The following is a 19,511-nucleotide window of genomic DNA, read 5'->3' on the forward strand; positions in this document are numbered from 1 at the left end:
TTTGACAAATGGAGAAGAGAATGAAAAAATGAATAGCACAAGTTTTTGAACAAAGAACTTTTCTTGGAAGAGAAAGTTTTGAACAAAAACTTTTAGAAAGATGAAGAGAAAAAGAATCAGAAAAAATCTGTTGAAAGAGTTGAATGATGTTGAGAGAGAAGATTGAAAGATAGATTTCTTGATTGTTGAAAAAGATGTTGAAAAAGATTATTATTTTTTGTTTCATGCCAAGGTCACATATTTATAATTTCTTGATGACTCAAGTCAAAACTTGTAACTCTTGACAATTTCTTTAAAACTAATTACTTAAAAAGTTATGACTTTTGAAAGAATATTCAGAAACAAGTCACTTGAAGAATTATGACTTTTGCAAATGAATTTTTCGAAAACAGTCATTGGTATTCGATTACCATTAATCAACAAATGTGACTCTTCATTTTGAATTTTGAAAATCTTAACATTTTAAAAATACTGGTAATCGATTACTACCTTCTGGTAATCGATTACCAGAGAGTAAATCTCTTTGGTAATGATTTTGTGAAAACTTCTTGTGCTACTCAATGTTTTGAAAAACTTTTTAATACTTATCTTGATTGAGTCTTCTCTTGATTCTTGAATCATGAGTCTTGAATCTTGATCTTGATTATTCTTGAATCTTGAATCTTGAAACTTGAAACTTGGTTCTTGAAACTTTGCTTAACTCTTGATTCTTTGGCATCATCAAAATAACCTTGGAAGACATTTCTTCCACAGTATTTAATTGTACATTTTGTATATTTTCAGTTATTTTGGTTAATAATATTAGTTTATAATATTAGTGTCAACGTTTAAATGTTATTTTTAAATTACTTGATTCGAAATTCAACGAAATATTATGAATGAAAGTAATTAAATTAGAAATGTTATATTTTTCTTACTAATTAATTTATTGCCTTAGTAAATTGGAAATGTCATTTAAAAATTAAAACATATCTACATTATTTATTACTAATTAATAAATTTAATGAAAATTCGTTTAAATAAAGGTTAAAATTTAAAAAACATAGTCTGTTACGGATCAAGTTGATCTGCAAGTCTTTTACGGATCAACTTGATCCGTAAAAGAAAGGAAGGAAAGGGCAGTTTTGTGATTTTTTAAGAATGCTAGGTGCACCTAGCAACACTCTATTAAAACATAGAGAGAACAAAGCACATCAACATTAAAACACATCCACTCATTGTGGGCAACACTATTATTAAAGCAAGGATGAAAGTGATATAAACTAGTTTTGAGAGCCGTGAAGAGGATAGCCAACCAAAAATATTGATTCAAAAGTAATCAACTAGGGCAAACAAAATTGTTAATGGATTAAGGCTACATCACTAAATAAAAATTTACCTCCAAGTTGACTATTGGTAGGGCAAATAGTCTCAAAATCTCTTCTTGTGCCAATGTTGTTACCAACTTTGTACTTGCTAAAATTTGGAGCCAGTTCGACGTTAGAGTTAATTGTTGTCAGTGTTGACTTCGGTAATCTTCGTGGTGATGAATTTGTCGATATTGTCTGCCTGAGGAATGGGGAGAGTGTACTTGCAAAAGGGATTTTGATGTTCAAGTAAGTGCTTGAGTGAGTAGTACATATCCTCAGGTGCGATGAAGAATTCAGACATACGTAGTTCTTTAAGTCTGAATGTTTGTACGTTAAATTGATTTTTATGTTTTTGAAAGATTTCATTTTAATTGCGAACAAAAAGTTGCTTAAGGCGTTGGACCTTGAAACAATATTTTAAACTTTGAAAAGCAGAGAGAATCGTTAAGGCGTTGTACCTTAAAATGATCTCAAGTGATATTTGATAAAAAAGAAGAGGTTATGAATTGGTTTTATTTTGGTTTTGTTTATTAATTTTCAACCTCTTTAAAGACGACTTTACAATACTAGTGATCGATTAAGATTGAACTTTACAAAGAAAACGAGATTGACGATGATAGATGGAGGAAATGAATATGCATAAAACAATACGAGAGATCCCTAAGGGTGCATATATCTCATTCAAATCTTAAAAACAAAACTAACTAACGGTTGCACAAAGAACACAGAACAAGAAATGAAGTAAGGAATGATCCTGGTCGCGATTCGGTAGCGCCTCGACTTCGTTTCATCTTTTTTCTTCTTCTTCTTTCTTAATTCTCTCAATTTCCTCAACTTTTGAACCTTGGACCCCTTCCTCAGCCTCCCTAGTGCGCCTATTTATAGGAAAATGGAAACTTGGGGCAAAGGCAGCTCGCCTAGACGAGTTGGTTTCTTCACCATGAAGTTATTTGGTGGCCCGGGTGAGCCAAAGGCTAGCTTGAGCAAGCTAGGGTCCAGGAAACCATGGAAAAGACCCTTTTCCCCCCTATTTTTGGTATTTTTTTGCATTACTAATCAAAACACTGAATGATCCTTCGTTTCGCACTGTAGCTGGTGTTCAACACTGTAAATCGACTAGCAAGGATCAAAAGATCAAAGAACTATAGTCCACAGAAGAAATTAGAGTATGACACTACAGTTGCAAGGATAGGAGGTAGCTCACATGGGGTGAACTAGTATAATTTCTCTATGTGCTTTATCCTTCTTATTGCTTTTCATCTGTGTGTTTCTGAGTTACTACATTGAGCAACTTCATTTTTAAATGTTTGTACTTTTTATATAAAATCTTTTTAAGCTTGCTCAAATTGTTTTACACATGAAAAAGCATACACCTACTCATTGTATTGAATTGAAAAAAAAATTGACTTGCCCTAAATATGATGTTTTATGAGTTATTTGTGAAGCAATATACGATAGTATTTTTGTATGTTAGAAAACTATTTTATACAAAATATTATTAAAGGATAATATTTTCTCTTAATGAAGCTTCTTGAAATTGGTACTTTGACATATCTTAAGACTTCAGAAATTGATTGTTTTTTTGCAAAAAAAGACAATCAATTAAGTATCATTATTCAACTCTCTTTCTAGTGACATTTTGATCCACTTTATTTGTGTGTGTGTGTGTTGCAAAATTTAATGTGTATTAAATTAATTTCATATTAATTTTATTTTTTCATTAAATAAATAAATTAAAGTGTAGAAAAGTTATAGTTTTGAATTGAATCGATCCAACAAGATTAGTAGTGTTTTTCACAACCTTAAATCAAGTTGTGATTCAAGCCAAGTCAATTCTCATCAAATTGAGCTCAATTCATTTTCATCCCTAACATAAATTATGATTATTTGGTCAACTTTTAGGAGGGGAGGGGATGGAGGTGAGCAAAATCTTTCTTCATCAAATGTTTTACTCCCCTTCAATACGGGAGAGAAAGAAGATTTAAAACATTTGAGTTAAATGATTAAAATACGTCAAGTTATGTGTTGAAATTTAAATAGAAAAACAAATTTATCTTTAGAACCCATCCTTTTCCCTTAATTGCGCTTACATAAAAATTTATTTTTTGATTAAATATGATTTTAATTCTTCAAATATTAATTCATTGGTTTTACACACCCACACCCACACCCCACAAAATGGAGTAGCCGCAACGTGAAATTGAATACCCTAAACAAACACACACACACACACACAACAAAATGGAGTAGCCGTCCAACGTGAAATTGAATATCCTAAAATTTATTTTTTGATTAAATATGATTTTAATTCTTCAAATATTAACTCATTGGTTTTATTCCTTCAAAAATAATTTCATTGTATTTGATACTTGAAATCTTCAAAACTGTCCTTCTTGTCCTTTATTTAGCTCTATTAATTTTTTCTAATAAATAAAAGTTACCTCCACCCATTGCAAACTATGTGACTAAGACTCCAGTTGTCACACTCTCTAAATATTTGTTCCGAGATATCATGTTCCACCAACAGCTATGGTAATGAGTTCAATTATTTGTTTGAAAATAATAAAGTTAGGAATCCAATTTTTTCCTATTCTTTCTAAAACACTAAATGCTAGTGCTGGAAATGAAAACGCAATGTTGAAACTACCATAAACTTTTACCAGAAAAAAAATAACATTATAAATAAATGACTTGAAAGGATAACTTTAAAAAATTTAGGGACCAAATACAATAAAATTATTTTTGGAAAACTAAAACCAACATGAATCAATATTTAGAAGACCAAAATCATTTTTTTTTTGTGTGTGAAATACATCAAAGGATAGGACTAAAATCCTCTCAAGAAAGAAACAACAGCTACATCAGCTGTAAGAGCAAAAAGAAACAAAACTAGGAGCAGCATTATAATCTTGACAATCCATAATCGCAGACACTGCATTCTTTGCAAGTTGGTCAGCCACTTGGTTGGCCTCACGAAGAATATGATTCCCTTCAATGATACCTCCATCTTCGTACAGAGATCATGAATCTCTGACAATTCTGTAACATGGATGGGTATTGTCACATCTGGATTGAACTAGCCTCACTGCATTAAGCGAGTCCAAGTCTACACCAATATGAATAAATTATTTGGAAGACCAAAATCACGTTTTACCCTTTATTTTATGTATGCAGTTTGCCTTGAAAAAAAAGAAAGGAAAAAATTGCATTTACTAAAGGCCGTTGTAATTTTATTTTTTTTGAATGACTGGCAAAAAATTTATGGATGTAACATTAAGCTAACTTAGACATCAAACTTGAGACAAACTTAAGTGAAAAAGATTTTGAACAGATTTGTGCAAAATAACATGACCAAAGTCGAATTTAAATCAATCAATACGGTAGTTCACATCACATTCTACCAATTGATATTTAACGGATAGTCTCCTGTCCCTTCCCACCGGCCAAATCAGTAATTGTGGAGTTATTAAGCATTAATAATAGAAACAAAAAAGCACAAAAATCAATTCATTTGAAATATTTAAGATCGCCTGCTGCGTCTAAAACTAGTTTCAATATAAGTATGTACATAAGAAAATTGGACCATTAGAAGGAACAATCACAGTCCAATATATATAACCTACACCATTTCAGCTCTGGCCACTATAATTTGGACAGATTTCTGATTTTATTTAATATCCAACAAGGCACTTAAACACCACTGATTTCAAAGTGGCTAACCTTGGAAATCGACAGAGGAGAACTTGCCAAAAGGAATTTGCCAACATTGTCTGCTACTGACCAGAGTTCCCCAATAGTCGTTCAACTGCTGCATGAACATTACCTGAAGTGGCGATAAGAGCTCTAATGTTCTCTTGTGTGTCAAAGAATCCCATCTCTTGAAGCTGTGAAAGTTGGGAGGCATACAGCTGCTCTGGCGGCTCTGACAAGACAACAAAGTCAGTGAGAGGCTGAGCAGAGTATAAAATTTAGGTAAATAATACCTAGGTCCCTATGTTTTGGGGGGCATTTTTTGTCCATTCCTATATTTTGAATGTTTATAATGTGGTGGAGTTTCAAAATTTTCGAATTGGGTCCCTACTATTAAAGCACTGTTAAATTGGACCAAATAACAATCTGAGACTCCATAATTCAAAATATTTGAATAGTGTCCCTGACATCAGTTTACTTAGAAGCTTAAACTGCTCCTCCAGTAGCAGGAACTTAATTGGAAATTGGAACTTCTTTAAAATTAGGGACCCAGTTATGAACTTATTAAATATAGTGATGATCAAGATAAAAATCACCTAATAGTCTAGGAAGCTACAGATTAATTTAATCCCATGTTTGGGAACAGTTTTCCTCTGGGAAATAATTTAGTTTATCAAAGGCTCTCAGGAGCCGAACAAAAAAACAAATTCTCCAAAACAAGTTGAACCAAAGACAATTATTTAGAAAAAATAGAAGACAGCAATGCTAACCATTTGATCTATTTGGAACCGCTAGGCTACCAGCTCCAAGTCCACCAAACATGCTCGATAACATCTCCAATCCCAAGTTGTTCATTGGTCCTACCAATAAAATCACTCTATCGTAATTTCAATGAACTATTAAAATTACATGTTTATAGTCAAATGGCAGTGTATCATCCAAAAAAGTCACCACCAAACTTGATCCCCCCACCCCCTTCATTACTAGGGATACCATCAGCCCAAAAGATTTTTTAATGCATCTGGTCCTTCTAATGGTAGCCCACGAATTAATGGGTCATTGCCTCATAGGATTTTATCAGAAAAGGCTTAAATTTGGTTTTGAAAGGATTTTAGGAAGTGTCCTCTGCCACCCACACACAGTTTTTGTGATTTATGAACCACCTAAAATATGAGTGAAGGAAGTCATCAAAGTAACTGAAGATCAATTTTCCATTCTCATTTTAAGCAAAACAGGGAAAAAAAAAACCCTGCTTACCTAAATATCATCTCCATTAAATTCTGAGATGTTCAACCAATTTATAAAATTATAATTCATATAACTCAAGTATGATGGATCATCTTAAAAGATGATTAAGCAACACCGTAGCAACAACATAACAGTAAATAGTTTATATTAACAGAAACCAAGAGCATAGAGGGATGTCTTGCATACCAGTGCCTCCGCCAGTTTGACCAGATTCCCTGCAGAAGCTTAGCAGGTTAATAGAAAATTAAGCATGCAAAAAGTGACAGGAATATAAAGTCAACAAGGACATACATGCATGTTGTATTTTAACAGATTATGCCAGCAAAAACATTAATCACCACGAAACTAATCTAAGCAATGACATCAACCATCCCAAACATTAACTGTGTCATCCACCACATCATGATTTAAACTTGAGGTACTGTTGTAAGTCACAGGGAAAAATCGCATTCAAGTGGCACAATGTTGAATGCAGATTTTTTTACAAGTACCATATCCTTTAGTAAGAGAATATCTAATTTCCAAGCTCACAAAGCAGCTTCACTTCATTTTTTAATAACATGTAATATAATTAAAAACTTTCAAATTTTTTACTTCCAAATACCTATTATGCATAACAATGGGCATCATCTATTACTGATCTTAAAATGATATTTACACACATTAATCAGCTATCTCTATTTCTGAAATTTCTTAAAATAATGGAATATATAACTTTACTATTGACACAACGGTAAAGTTGCACCTTGATGACCAGTTAGGTCACAGATTCGAATCCAGAAACAGAAACTTTGCATATGCAAGGGTAAAGCTGCATACAATGACCCTCCCTCATACCTTTGCATAACGAGAAGCCTTCCAGTACCAGGGTACGTTACTTTTTTACTCTTGGAAAGACAGATTCCTTCAATTACTTTTAATGAGATGTTAAAAAAATCTTGGTTTTCAAGCATAGTATGTTATAAGCATGACCAGAAAAATGGAAGTTATAAACGAATAGCTTCTAGCATAGTAATCATGAAAAAAAAAATGCAAAAATGCTAATACAACCACTTATTTATAGGATGTCAAATGGGGCATCTAGGCTTTAAAGGCCAGCTGTGATGGGTGTGCTAGTTACTGGGTCTTAGCAAACAATACATCATTGAGCTAAAGGATAGAGTTCAACAAATTCGAAGTTTATTTCTTTTCATGGATGAGCACAATACTGGGTGAGCATGGAAAGGTCAGGATAGCAGAACTACTTACCGTGTTGATTGTTGCTGGCCAAGCTGAGACATAAGAGCTTGCTGGAAAGACAAGAGTTGCTGAAATTGTGCAATAAGACAGAACTGTAAGAATATTAACTGAAAGCAAGGAAGAATAAAATTACATAGCAGGCAATGTAGCCTCTTTATCATAATAGATCACAATTTATAGAATAAAATATTCTGCTGCAAGCCTGCAAAAAATACAAAAAAAGTCAATTTCCCCCAAAAATGCTTAGGTCCAAGGGTTTTCATTCAACCATTTGACCTATGCTTCCCTTGGTCCAATTAGGTCTGGATGCTGATTATTTATTTCATACTAAGAACACTAGAATTCATCAAAGGAAACTATAAGTAAACATCTGTGGCAACCGATATTCATTGAAATTCATCAACAGATATAGAACTTTAAATATGTGTACCTGCAACGTCTCAGGTGAAGAAAACAAACGAAGGAATTCTGGATTTTGCATTACTTCTCTAAGAGAATTTAAATCCGGCATGCCACGCTGCTCAGTATTAGCACCAAGGATCTAAGATGTAAATTAGATATTAGAAGGATCAGTTCAACACATGCACATAGCATGTTATACTTGTACTAGGTCCGGTATATAAATACCTGATTCAATGTTTGTGGGTTGGAAAGCATACTTTGCATCATTTGTGAGATAGCTGGATTTTGCATTAGCTGGGTCAATAAAGCAGCATCTGGCATAGCACTACCACCCATCATGCTTTCAAGGTCTGGCAGACCAAGCCCACCTAAGCCAGTAGGTCCTTGCTGTCTGGCATCCACACCAGTAGTCAACGACCTTCTGGGGTTATTTTGAGCACCTCCAGCTACAAATACAATGTTCACCATCAATAATGACAGTATGAGTCATATTAGTCACAAGCTATGTTACACAGGTATGATATGTGTATCAGATCAGATGCAATAAATGTCCAATATGACAATACAATTTTTCTAAAAGTATATAGGATATAATCCATGTAATATATCTATTCTAGATATCTACATATGTATTAAAAATATGAAACATAATTAAGTATATAATTGCAACTCTGCAAATCCAAATCAAGATCATACTTCATAGACATTACTAAACAGAAAGAAATATAAATTGTCATTATAAAGTATTATTTACAAATAAGAACAGTGCTATCAAACTCATTCATCTCATGAAATCATCCATACGGAAGACAATTTTCACTTTTGGTTCATCAGGAGACAATGCTTCTATACTTCTATATTATTCATGCTTATGTCTCATGTAGCAGTATTGGGTTTTCATAAAAAAATATAAGGCTTGGATACTTCACCAATATGTATCAATGAAGTATACTTCACATATACGTATCAATGAAGTATCTAAGAGTATTGGTATCGAATACGGATACATAAAGCAAATTAAGTATCAGTGCTTCATAGGTAACAAGCAACAAAATTACATAGCCAGTATCCTTAACACAGACAAAAATATCAGCATAAGGAAAAATGCTTTTGAAAAACAACTGCTGAAAAGACTCACTTAGTCACAGGATTCTGAGAAGAAAAATTTAGTATCAGAACTTACTTCCCGTAGAGGACCAAGGATTTGGAAGCGGGTTAGTATTGGGTAAGGGAGAACCAGCAGTTGCTTCAGAACTAGTGGTGGAGGGATTTGTTGATCGGTCCCTTGCATGGCCACCATGAGTCCCTGAAACTGCTGCATTATTATTTCCTGTATTACCAGCCATCGTAGTGGCATTCAAAAATGGTTCTTGAATATTTTCATACATGCGCCTCAGCATGTTGAATCCCTCGGGAGAAGATTCAATGTTGCTCATTGCTCTGTCTGTATTTCTCATCATTTCACGCATGATCTCAGGGTTCCTTGTAGCTTCAAGGGTCTGGCGGAGAGTGCTGGGATCATTAAGTATGTGTGCTAGCTCAGGGTTTCGATCCATGAGCTCTTGCATCTGCGGATTATTCATTATAAGATTCCGTACTATTTCAGGATTATTCATTAGATTCTGCATGGTGGGTGAATTCATTATTTCTCTCACTAAATTGGGATTAGAAATAAAGGGTTGCTGCATCTGTTCAAGATCAGGAAATCCCTCACCAAATAAACCATTGCCCCCAGTCCCATTGACACCTAGCCCAGGGAATAGTGAAGCTCCAAAACCAAGCCCTCCTAAGCCCCCACCTTCATTGGCACCAGCACCTCTAGCATTATTTGTTGTGGTATTGGTATTGGTGCTACTAGTATTGGTCCCACCAGTTGGATTGGCAGGAGCAGAGCCACGAACCAAATGGACAGTGTGATCTGCCTCCAAACCTATAAAGATAAATAGAAATTTGAGTTATGTCCACTCATTTGACGAATAGTTTCTCAATAACCTTAGAGTTCAGTGTGAACAGATGTAGGCTGGTTTTGAGGAACACAATAGAAAAATTACCTTTCTGCCTAATACAAGCTATGCTGGCAAAACATTCTGAGAATTGTCAAAAAATTAACCCTACATTATTAAAAGCCACACAGAAGCAAAGAGAGATATTGTAGTCTAAAGAATCTGTGTGTGTGACATGTTTGAAAAATATTTACAATATACAAACTACCTTCCTGTATAATAATACAAGCTAAAGCACTCTGAGGATTGTCAACAAATTAATCCTATATTATTACTATGCCACACCGATGCAAAGAAGAGAAGATATTAGACTCAAGAATCTTATGTGGCATGAATATAAAAGTATTTACAATTTTCAAGAAAATGACGAACATGATACAGATGAAATAGTAAATAAGGATCATGCCACAAGTAACCTAAGAGCACTGGTTAAATAATTAATAAATAAAAGGTTTGAATAAAAAATCGCACTGACACTTTTCCATGAAAACTTCCCACTTTGATTCCTTAGACAATGCCACTTGTGAGCATTCTCCTCGAGGATACATATGCAATAACATTATCCTATTTTTCCATTTTACCCATACCTCCCTTATACATAAACTTCACAAACATAAAATACCCTATCAAACATAAATTCAAACATGGTATTCTGATTCCAAGTCTTCAAATAAAAAACATTTAACCAAATAACACAAGTGTTATCAAGGCAGAATATGGAGGAAGGCCAAAATTTTACCATATAAACACACCATTGCAGCCTATGGTGCCACCACAGCAGGCTTCCTATCACATATTGCCTATAGTGGTTGGCAGAAATCCACCATGGCAGCCATGGTGCCGCCATTTAAAAACATTGAATAACACACATACGTATAACTCTTCGCAAAAAAGTAGGGGTACACTATATGGCATGACACAAAGTTCTGCTGAACAGTTTTAATAATTAGTTTAACCTAGTTACTTTGTCAAACATTGATTTGGGCATGTCAATTTCACTAAACAAATAAGGATACTTCACTAATGAAAGAAGAATAAAACACATCAAAGGCTAGGTGATTTATCCCAAAGTATCACCTAATATAGCTTTAACATGTTACTTTATAACTGTACTGAGACCAAGAAAGGAATCAATCCATTATTATTGTGGTAAAAGTAAAATACATATGGTTATTTAAATATGTGTAAGCATGACTTAGGCTATTATTGGTCCAACAGTTTTTACTCTTTTGGCTTCAAATCTACTTTAAAGTTAAAATTCAAATAAAATCTTTGAAAGTAAAGTAAAAGTTGTTTGAAAATTTTCATTTCTTTTTAATTTATGAGAGAGGACTCAAGGGTGAGCAACAAAGAAAGAAAAAGAGAGCAGGAAGAGAGAAAGGAGAGAGAGAGAGAGAGAGTAGAGAGAGAAACAGTGGGTGGGAGAGAGTTAGGACTAGAAGAGAGAGGAGAGAGAGCGCCAGATTACGAATGACGGAGGGTTCCGGTCTGACCATTGGAGGGAGAACAACAGGACAACATCATAGCTACATGCGAGCGAATTGGAGAGACCATAAGGACATTACCTCGTTCTATTTCACCAGGTTCCCAGAAGACACAACTGCAGAAGAATTATGGTATCATTTAAAGCAGACAAGAGACGTACGAGAGGTTTTCATACCTCGGAAAAGAAACAGACAAGGAAGGAGATATGGGTTCGTGAGGTTTAAAGGGGTGCGAGACATACAGCAGATTCAAAAGAAACTGGACAGCATGGTGTTTGGAGGAATGAAGATGTATGTTAATGTGCCTAAATATGAGAGAGCAAAGAAGGAAGAGCCACAAACAGCAGAAGGGGGAAGAGCAGAGGCCAGACAACCACAAGAGGGGAAAAGATACATGTACCTGAGCAGGAATGCAGAAACGAAGGTGGGAGTCCAAAGAGGGTCGTATGCAGAGATGGTTACTCGGAATAACCAAAGAGCAGAACAGAGGAGAGCACCAGCCAAAGTCAGTGATATTCGTCACAATTCGACATCCGAAGTTAATCTTGATATACCGCTAATGGGCCAGCAGTGGCTCAAGGAGGCATGGGTGGGCAGGCTGCAAAACCTAGCAAGCTTTGACAGCTTAGAAGATGAAATATGGTGGGACAGTGGACAAAACATTTCACTAAAATACATCGGAGGTGATATGGTTTTGCTCCTCAGTCTCACAAAAGAGAAAGCTGAACGAGAAAGCTGAACGATGAAGATGAAGGATGGGGCGAGTTATTTTACTCCATAGAGAAATGGAATCCCAAACTACGGCCTGGGTTCAGATTGACCTGGCTTCAATGTTGGGGAATACCTTTGGTAGCATGGGATAGGCATCACATTCAACAAATAGTTTCGGGTATTGGCGATGTGGTGGATGTTGAAGACTGCGTAGAGGAACGAAGGAGTTTAGAGGTGGCACGGATCCTAGTCAAAACGCCGTGGAAGCCGCTGATACAACACACAGTGACTGTCAACATACAGGGGGAGAAATTTCAGGTGCACGTAGCGGAAGAGTGTGGGCACTCAGGAGATAGGTGGCAGCAAAGGAGAGGAAGTGATTTCAGCTCATCTGAGGAGATTAACTCCGAGGAAGGAGATGACGAAGTGTCGAATGGAGGAGCGTTTCCGTCACGGTGGCACAAATTCCAAGTACTAGACTCGACAGCAGGCAGAAAAACAGCAGATGAGGACGTGGGCGTAGAAGTAATAGGGATGGAGGAAGATCCCACGACGGGAGTCAAGGAACAAGAGGATGACGCCCGCCGTGGGAGGGACAGTGATGACCCAGCAAAGTCCGAGACGAGAGCTCGAAGTGCGAGGGATATGACTGGCGGCACAGCGGCGGATTCCGACAGATAGGAGATGGCGGCGCGTGGTGAGGAAGGTCGACGACCGCTATTGATAAACCATTCACAACCACTAACACTGGGAACGGACAGCGCGGACCAGAGTAACAGGGTGTTTGGTCAAAGCAACGGACCAATGGATAATGCTATTGTCCGATGGGTCATCAAAGGCACGGACACTGTGCAAACCAAAGCTCAGTGCGCGCAGAGCTGTAGCGCAGTGGCGGCAGAGGTCCAAGGGGAAGGTGTGCATGTAAAAGGGGGTGAACAGAACCTCGGCAACTGTGACAGCACTGCCATTACACACAACTTGCACGAAAATGGAAAAAGGGAGGAGACAGTGAACGTTTGAGGAGAAGAGCTTGAGGAAGGTCAATGTAGTTTTAAATCAGCAATCCAAATGTCATGTGACTTGGAGGTAAAGGGGCCAATGGACCTGGGCCTTGCTATTCACACTGCCCCTAAAGCTGTTTCCACTCATAATAAAGTCCCATTTTCACGAGAAGCTAGATTTTCTACTCCGTGGCTAGTGTATTCCCAAAAAGGGGGAAAAGAAAAAAACACAGCCCACACTGCTGGTGCTATCATAAATCAAGTTACTTTAAGCCCAGTACTTCTCGATACTGAACCAAGTCAGCAAAAAAACGCTGCAAATGGACTTCAGGATCAACAAGGGAACATGGATCAGTCACCAACACAGCAAAGGCTTAACATACAAAACCAGGCGGAAAATCACGACCATCATGCAAAGAGTGTGTGGAACATGGTTACTGAACTGGGGCTGACAACAGGAACTTCAAAAAGAAATTATGTTCAAATGTTGGAGGATATGGAGGAAAGAGATGGAGAAGAGGCAGCTAGCTTGGGAATTAAGAGATGGACCCCATGAGTATCATCTCATACAATGTAAGAGGGTTAGGGAGGGGGGTTAAATGGCCGACAATCAGAAGGATGGTTAGCGAGCATCGCATTGATCTGCTGTGTTTACAAGAAACAAAAAAGGAGAGTATAAGTAAGTCAATGTGCCAGGCCTTATGGGGAAAATCTGATTTCAGTTGGGAGGAATATCCAACAGCTAATTCAGTTGGGGGTATACTCTGTGTTTGGAATGAGACATCCTTCAAGGTGGAAAGCAGATTGGTAGGAGCTAGTTTCATATTGCTGTCAAGGAAGTGGGGCCAAGAATCACATTTAATACATGTCGTCAATATCTATTCCCCGTGCAATCTTCACGAAAAAAGGGTATTGTGGGATAGTGTAGCTCAGTTGAAAAATCAAAACCCAAGCGGATATTGGTGCATCTTAGGGGATTTTAACAAACATTAGGATGCCGTCAGAGAGAATGGGGTCTTCTCAAAGGGGGCTGGTAGATGGAAGCATTGCGGAATTCAACAATTGGATCGAGGAGTTGGAGGTAGAAGAGGCATCTTGGGTGGGAAAGAGATTCACATGGTTTAGACCAAATGGTACAGCTAAAAGCAAGTTGGATAGATTCATGGTTTCCCCAGAATGGCTGGCCAAATGGCCTACGTCCACCCAATCAATGTTGGTTAGGAATTTTTCGGATCATTGTCATGTCCTGTCAGGTCCAAAAATGTCGACTGGGGCCCAAAATCCTTCAGATTACTAGATTGCTGGCTATCCGATAAATCTTTCAACAAAGTCGTAATTGAAAGTTGGTCGTCCAATCCTCAAAGCGGGTAGGGGGGTTACGTGCTAAAAGAAAAAATCAAAGCACTCAAGATAAAGGTGTGGAACAAAGAACAATTTGGGGACACTTTCAGCAAATTCAAGAAGATAGAGGAAGAGTTAAATAAATTGGAAGAGGTATCAGCTGAAAGACAGCGAACGGGTAGTTAGAAAGCGGCTTCAGCAAGAATTATGGGAGGCAGCCCAAACACATGAGTCCCTATTGAGACAGAAGGCCAGATCCAGGTGGATTAAGGAAGGAGATTGCAACTCGAGATATTTCCATTTGCTGATAAACTCAAGGCGGAGATCCAATTGTTTGAACAGAGTGATAGTGGATGGCGTGTGGAAGGATGAACCGGCAGTAGTCAAAGAGGAAGTCAGGAGGTTCTTTGCTCGGAGGTTCCAGGAAGATGATTTCGATAGACCAACTTTGGATGGAATCAGTTTCAAAGCCATTAATTCTATGCAGAATGACATGCTAGTGGAGCGTTTCAAGGAGGAGGAGATAAAAAGGGTTGTGTGGAGCGGTGGAAGTGATAGAAGTCCAGGTCTGGACGGGCTTAATTTTAAATTCATCAAGCAATTTTGGGAGGTTATCAAACCAGATTTTCTCAGATTCTTTGATGAGTTCTATGTTAATGGAGTATTCCCGAGGGGTTTGAATGCATCTTTCATAGCTTTAATCCCGAAGGTAGCGGACCCTCAAGTGCTGAATGACTACAGGCCTATCTCACTGATAGGGTGTACGTATAAGATTCTTGCCAAGGTGTTGGCTAACAAATTGAAGAAAGTTATGCATAGCATCATTAATGAACGACAGTCAACATTCATAGAAGGCAGACATATGCTCCATAGTGTGGTGATAGCAAACGAGGTAGTCGAAGAGGCTAAAAGATGCCAAAAACCTTGCTTTGTTTTCAAAGTGGATTATGAGAAGGCTTACGATTCAATGTCCTGGGAATTCTTGTTTTATATGATGAGGATAATGGGCTTTGTTTCAAAGTGGATCCAATGGATGTCTGGATGTCTAAAATCAGCTTCGATATCGATTTTGGTTAATGGTAGCCCTTCATGTGAGTTCATACCGCAGAAAGGACTCAGACAGTGAGATCCTTTATCACCTCTTTTGTTCAACATTGTTGCTGAAGGACTAAGCGGTATAATGTCAAAGGCTATTGATAGAGGCCTATACAAGGGATACTTATCGGGCATAAAAAAGGTTGAAATTAGCCTGCTCCAGTATGCAGATAATACAATATTTTTGGGAGAGGCAACCATGGAGAATGTAAGAGCTATCAAAGCTATACTGCGTGCTTTTGAACTGGCATTGGGGCTCAAAATAAATTTTGCTAAAAGCAGTTGTGGGGCATTTGGTATGTCGGAGCAATGGACCCATGGTGCATCCAATTACCTCAATTGTAGCTTGATGTCTTTTCCTTTCACATATCTTGGCATTCCTATTAGTGCCAATCCCAGAAGATGTCAGACTTGGGACCCTATCATCACTAAATGTGAGAGAAAATTAGCGAGATGGAAACAACGGCATTTGTGTTTTGGGGAGAGAGTGACTCTCATAAATTCAGTGTTAACATCCATTCCGATTTATTTTTTCTCATTTTTCAGGGTTCCTAAACAGGTTGTAGACAAGCTAGTCATATTACAGAAGAATTTTTTATGGGGAGGTGTGTCGGATCAAAACAAGATTGCTTGGATTCGGTGGGAGAAGGTATGTTTACCAAAGGAAGAAGGAGGGCTGGGAGTCAAGGATATCACCGCGTTTAATGTATCATTGCTGGGAAAGTGGAAATGGGATTTGTTTCAGAACCAGGGGGAGACTTGGGCAAGAGTACTTGACTCAAAGTATGGAGGATGGAGGAGTCTAGATGGAGATCATATGGTTAGTACCGAATCCCTGTGGTGGAGGGACTTGAAGATGGTAAATCAACACACTCTTCAGGGACAGCAACTGAATAGATCAATTTCTTGGAAGGTCGGGTGTGGGGACAAGTTCAAATTTTGGAAGGACAAGTGGATAGGTGGAGGAAGCCAATTATCAGTGAAATATCGAAGACTGTACACCATATCGGCTCAGAAACACCATCTCATTCAGCAATTAGGAGCTTTCAAAGAAGAAGGGTGGGAGTGGCCTTTCCAGTGGAGGAGGCCGCTGTTTGATGGCGAGATAGAGTTGGCAGTCGCATTCATACAAGAAATTGAAGGGATCACAATCAGCCCAGATTTAAATGACCAATGGAGATGGGCAGCAGAACCAAATGGAAGTTATTCTAGAGAAAGCGTGTTAGGAGAGGGGCAGGATGGTGGATATAAGGAATTATGGAAGCTTAGGGTACCATCGAAAGTGGCTATTTTCGCTTGGAGGTTACTAAAGGACAGATTGCCAACCAGAGGTAATTTGAAGAAGAAAAGGGTTGAATTGCAAGAATATTTGTGTCCTTTTTGCAGATCAGCAGAAGAGAGTGCAAGTCATTTATTCTTTCAATGCAGCAAAATTATCCCTTTGTGGTGGGAAGCGGTGGCGTGGGTGAATCTGGTGGGGGTATTCCAACATCAACTGAGACAGCATTTTCTCCAGCATTTCTATGGAGTCTATGACGGAGTGCAGGCGCACAGATGGCAGTCGTGGTGGTTAGCACTGACTTATACAATTTGGAAGCATAGAAATAGCATCATTTTCTCCAATGCTGTTTTCAATGCTCATAATATAATGGACGAAACAGTGTTTTTGCTATGGACATGGCTCAGAAACTTAGAAAAGAATTTCACATCTCATTTTAATCAGTGGTCTTCAAATATCAAAGATGGTTTTCTTCGGACACGAACATAGGGAAATAGGATACAGTTCTGCACTATTACCCTAATGTAGTTTTCTTTCAGCTTGTGTAATCTCAAGGCTTGTTAGAGAATCAGCTATGATTTGTACTTATAAAAATATGTAACGATTTAGTACCTCTAGTACTTATTAATGAATATATTATATTTTTGGCTGATCAAAAAAAAAAAGGAGAGAGAGAGAACTGGCTTTTCTTAAAATGCTAATTATTTCCTTTTGTTAAATAAAAACTATGTTGCATACGTGCTTGTCAAACAATATGTTTGATGCTCAACTTCTCTTGTAACGAAAAAAGAACAACAACAACAACAAAGCTTTATCCCAATAAGTGAGATTGCTGCATGGATCGCACAATGCCATTTAGCTTACTTAAAGACCAAATCTTTAGAAATGTTATTTATTAACAAATTCCTCAAGTGTCCTTTGTCTCCCTCTCCCCCTTTTTAGTTTTTATAGGACTAGAAATCATGCAATCTACTCTCCTCAATGGTGCTTCCAGTAGCCTTTCCTAAACACCTTAACCGATTTTCTGTCATCTTATCAGTGTCACACCAATAACTTGTTCGGATCCAATTCCAAGATATAGTACTTGAGTCCTACATCTTTTAGTATGGAATTCTAGTGTGGGCTTTATAAGGCTTTGAGCTCTTCAACTACAAGAACTAGCTTTGCCAAGGTTCTACAAGAACTAGCTTGAGTCCTACATTTGTTAGTATGGAATTCTAGTGTGGGGTTCTGCCAAGGTTCTTATCACAACTTTGCCTAAGGTTTCATTTTCATAGTTAGTCCCAACCCAAAATAAAGGAAGAGAGCTATATTAGGTCCTCTGCAGCTAATGTAAAACTCGTTGATATGCCAAAAATGGATCACTTGCAACAAATTATTTTTAAGGAAAAAAGAAAAGTCAAAAAAAGCTGGACCAAACACTTTGTTAACTGAAACTCGAGAGACGAGACTAATCTCCCTCAGAGAGAGAAAATAACACCCTTCACTTCCACATCGCACACTCATCTTCTCTTAGAAATGGGTTAAAGAAACTTGATGCCATATTCCCTTTAAATCCTAACCCATCATAACCCTTACTCCAATTCGACTTGAGCCATTTTATTTGACGAAAGAGTTACACATTAATTTAAATACAATCAGAACCACATTCATGAACTCAACAGAATCTACAACACCTACCCTAACATCATTCAATTAATAAAAAAACATTTAAAATAAAATAACACTGTCGAAATGGTATAATGGAAATACCGTAGCTTCGTAGGGTTTGATCATCCTTCAAGATGCGACCCTTGTAAATGAGGCGCTGTTGTTCGGCAGGGATGTCGCAGTTGCGAGCGACAACGTCCTTGAAGGAACTAACGGTGGAATCGACGGCAATCTGAACGGAAAACTTGAAACCGTTGGAGCAGCGAACGTTGATGTTGACGTTGACCCCTTCGGATTCCTCAATGGCACTGTCACCTCCCATGGCGTCTCTCGGGAGGCGCGTCACTCTCACGCTCTCTCGCAGATATTGAAGTTAATTGAAGAGGGACCAAACCCTAACCCTAGGGTGAGGAAACCAGGATCAAGAGACTCTGCGAGCTGCCGACTTGAGACGCGGATCACCGAAAGTGAAGAAATAATAATGGCTAATAACAGAATTAAATTACCCAATAAAATATATAAAATGCTAAAATATATTTTCATCATTATCACTCTATAAAAAACATCATCTTTATCCTAAAATTCGATTTCAACGTTCATTTTTTTTTTTGAAAGATTTATTTTGATTTCAAGAAAATAATTGATATGCATAAGTTTAAAATAGTTATATTTGATAAATTTTGGATTTTTTAGAATAATCATTTAACAGTTCACACTAATAATTATCTTTGAATATGATTGAAGAATAGTTAAATTGTTTTATACCATCTGTCCATACATTAAATTGTTTGGGATGTTTGTTTTAAGAATAATTTTTTTAGTACTTGAAATATAACGTCAAAATGTTATTCTTAGTTATTTTATATAAAAATATGTTTTTTTAACAACAAAAATGAATATATAATGATAAAATAATTTTATACAATCTTTGAATTACAATTTATTATATATAATAAATTTATTAATTTTTGATATAATTATTTAAAATTATTATAAATAATGATTTTAATTGGATGATA

At 37.0% G+C, this 19,511-nt stretch overlaps 1 protein-coding gene across 5 annotated transcripts; it reads right to left on the reverse strand.

Moving 5' to 3' along the window:
• Nucleotides 1–4,121: 4,121 nt before the first annotated feature.
• LOC114389302 (ubiquitin domain-containing protein DSK2a-like) lies at nucleotides 4,122–18,977 on the reverse strand. 5 transcript variants are annotated; one of them, XR_003661741.1, is made up of 9 exons: nucleotides 18,595–18,976; nucleotides 9,112–9,858; nucleotides 8,154–8,374; nucleotides 7,957–8,067; nucleotides 7,536–7,594; nucleotides 6,474–6,502; nucleotides 5,810–5,899; nucleotides 5,070–5,271; nucleotides 4,122–4,388 (listed from the first exon to the last, which is right to left on the reverse strand). XR_003661741.1 is itself a non-coding variant. In XM_028349942.1 (8 exons), the coding sequence occupies exons 1-8, from the start codon at nucleotides 18,812–18,814 to the stop codon at nucleotides 5,123–5,125; spliced, it is 1,626 nt and encodes a 541-aa protein (XP_028205743.1). In that variant the 5' UTR covers nucleotides 18,815–18,976; the 3' UTR covers nucleotides 4,798–5,122. The 5 variants fall into 5 exon arrangements, 2 of the variants coding, with proteins under 2 accessions (XP_028205743.1, XP_028205745.1); XR_003661742.1 differs by having other exon boundaries at nucleotides 4,122–4,434; XR_003661740.1 differs by having other exon boundaries at nucleotides 4,122–4,455.
• Nucleotides 18,978–19,511: the final 534 nt, after the last annotated feature.

This window comes from Glycine soja, chromosome 16 (genome assembly GCF_004193775.1).
Source record: "Glycine soja cultivar W05 chromosome 16, ASM419377v2, whole genome shotgun sequence".
NCBI lineage: Eukaryota > Viridiplantae > Streptophyta > Magnoliopsida > Fabales > Fabaceae > Glycine > Glycine soja.